At 38.6% G+C, this 2504-nt stretch overlaps 1 protein-coding gene across 1 annotated transcript in view; it reads right to left on the reverse strand.

Annotated features, from left to right (window-relative positions):
• Positions 1-2504, reverse strand: part of LOC106878628 (uncharacterized) — a 31779-nt gene that overhangs the window by 12136 nt on the left and 17139 nt on the right. The window contains exon 3 of the mRNA XM_014927906.2: positions 1000-1167. Within this exon, the coding sequence (XP_014783392.1) occupies positions 1000-1167 (168 nt within the window). The remainder of the gene's footprint in view (positions 1-999; positions 1168-2504) is intronic.

Here is a 2504-nt window from a genome sequence, read left to right on the forward strand (position 1 = left end):
AAGAGCACCACAGCAAACCACAGCACATACCCAAGACGCACAGAGCTGCGCTCGGAAGTGAAGTGAAAGCACGTTATAAAAATAAAAATAATAATAATAATAATAATAATAATAATAATAATAATAATAATAATAATAATAATAATAATAATTGTGAATGCCCTGATGCAGTACCAGGCAGTGATTCTCATGGCTCCTCATCTTAACTGATTGGAAGTTTTATCATGTACATGGTTTTGTCTTGGTATAAAAGATAGGCTACAGCAAATATTCTGCTCAATGCCACAGATTTGCTTGTCAGTTGCTTGACCATAACCAGTTGAGCATGTCCCTTGGTGCATCTTCGAGCATGAGCAGAAGTAGTAGCGGATCATCATAGCCATATGTTGAAAGGAATTCTTTGGGGTTTGGATAATTCACCTCTGGAAACACGGATGTTTCGGTCAGCATTTTTAAACAACCCTTATTCAGGGACCTTTTGAGTGGGGTGGGGAGGTGCTCGCCCTGAAGAAAATTCTAACTGGTCCCCACCTGTAAGGTCATACGCTGTTTATCTTGATATGAGATCACCATGTCGCGCACATATGGTTGTGATGCATGTGCCTGGTGTACCCTTATCAGACGGGTAGTCATGATGGGTATAATGGGCTTCGTATATTTTATTCCAGTGTCACTTTGATGGCATGCACTGCTCTCTCACATAATAATAATAATATTTTTAAAAGGATTGACGTAACTCTTCACGAAGGTAAATAGTCAAGAGGAAGAGCGCGCGATTCGATTGTATAGATATTTTCACCAAAGCAGTCGGGTATTTTGAACTTGACAAAGACAGACGTACTGTTGAAATATCGTTCAACTAATAAAATATCTATACAATCGAATCGCGCTCTTCGTCTTGACTAATAATAATAATAATAATAATAATAATAATAATAATAATAATAATAATAATAATAATAATGATGATGATGATGATGATGATGAAGAGTAATTTACCTGAATGTCAGGATCATCGAGAATGCTAGCAGGTAAAAGACCAGAGAGAACGCCAGAAGTAATACCATATATGGTATTAGCAGCAACTGCGCAATCTACATTGTTAACATTGAATGGCATGGCGACTCCTTCGGCAAACAATTTCCGTGATTCGTTAATATTTTGGACCTGAAAAACAACAGCAAATAGAAAGGAAACAGTAAAGGAAGAAACGGTAAGAGAAAGGAAGTCTTATACAGGCACAGCACCGATTTTCCGGAATCTGAGGGGCCAGAACATCTTATAATCCGGACTAATTTATGAGCAGGAACTTGAAATTCTTGCAGCCGTCAGACTAGTTAACTGGTACCTTGCACAGTACAGTATTAATAAACTTGTAGCATTTATCACGTGATCATGTGATTTATCGGATTATCGGATATTGTTATACACCGCTGATCACTATGCGCTTTGAATGCTTTTTTGTCTTTGTTTTTCGCTTTCGAATGATGCTAAATCGCTGACAAGGTGAGCAAGCTACCATTCTCCGACGATCGGAAGGCTATTCCGTCATAGGGCGGCCCCTTTACAGCTGAGTGGACTGGAGCAACATGAAATGACGTGTTTTTCTGAAAAACACAATGCGTCGTTCAGTCCTGGAATCGAACCGACGATCTAGTGATCCTCAGTACAACACGCTAACCACTAGGCTACGTGCATTCACCGTATCATTTATATTGGTTTCAAATTGTGGCACAAGGCCAGTAATTTCGAAGGAGGGGTAAGTCTATTACATCGACCCTAGTGTTCAACTGGTACTTATTTTATCGAACCCGATTGGATGGAAGGCAAAGTCGACCCTAGAACGTAATGACGAACGAAATGTCGCCAAGCATTTTGTCCGGCGTGCTAACGGTTATATCAGCTCCTTTTACCATTCATACGAATGTACAAGCATCTATATGTCATTTAATTAATTAAATTTAATAAATGTTCACTTTAGAGTTCGCTGACCAAGGTGACAAGCCCTGGTTTGGAAGAATCTGGAGGCACAGGCTGGCCGTGTGATAAGAAGCTTGTTTCCCATCCACATGGTTCCGGGTTCAATCCCACTGTGTGACACCTTGGACAAGTGCCTTCTATTATAGCCTCGGGCCGACCAAATCTTTGTGAATGGATTTGATAGACAGAAACTGAAAAGAGGCCCGTCGTATCTATCTATCTATCTATCTATCTATATATCTATCTATCTATCTATCTATCTATCTATCTATCTATCTATCTATCTGTCTGTCTATCTGTCTGTCTGTCTGTCTATTTATCTGTCTGTATGTCTGTCTATATCCATATCCATATATAGGATAGTGGGAGAAGAGGAGGTAAAAGAATAAGAGAAATGAAGAGAAAAAAAAACGAATAGAGAGTCGCATCAGAATTATTAAGATAAAACTTACTTGGAAAAGGGTGCGTGGCGTTCAATCATATAATAATATAAATAATGTGTATATATATATATATATATATAT

This window comes from Octopus bimaculoides, chromosome 26 (genome assembly GCF_001194135.2).
Source record: "Octopus bimaculoides isolate UCB-OBI-ISO-001 chromosome 26, ASM119413v2, whole genome shotgun sequence".
In the NCBI taxonomy this organism is placed as follows: Eukaryota; Metazoa; Mollusca; class Cephalopoda; order Octopoda; family Octopodidae; genus Octopus; species Octopus bimaculoides.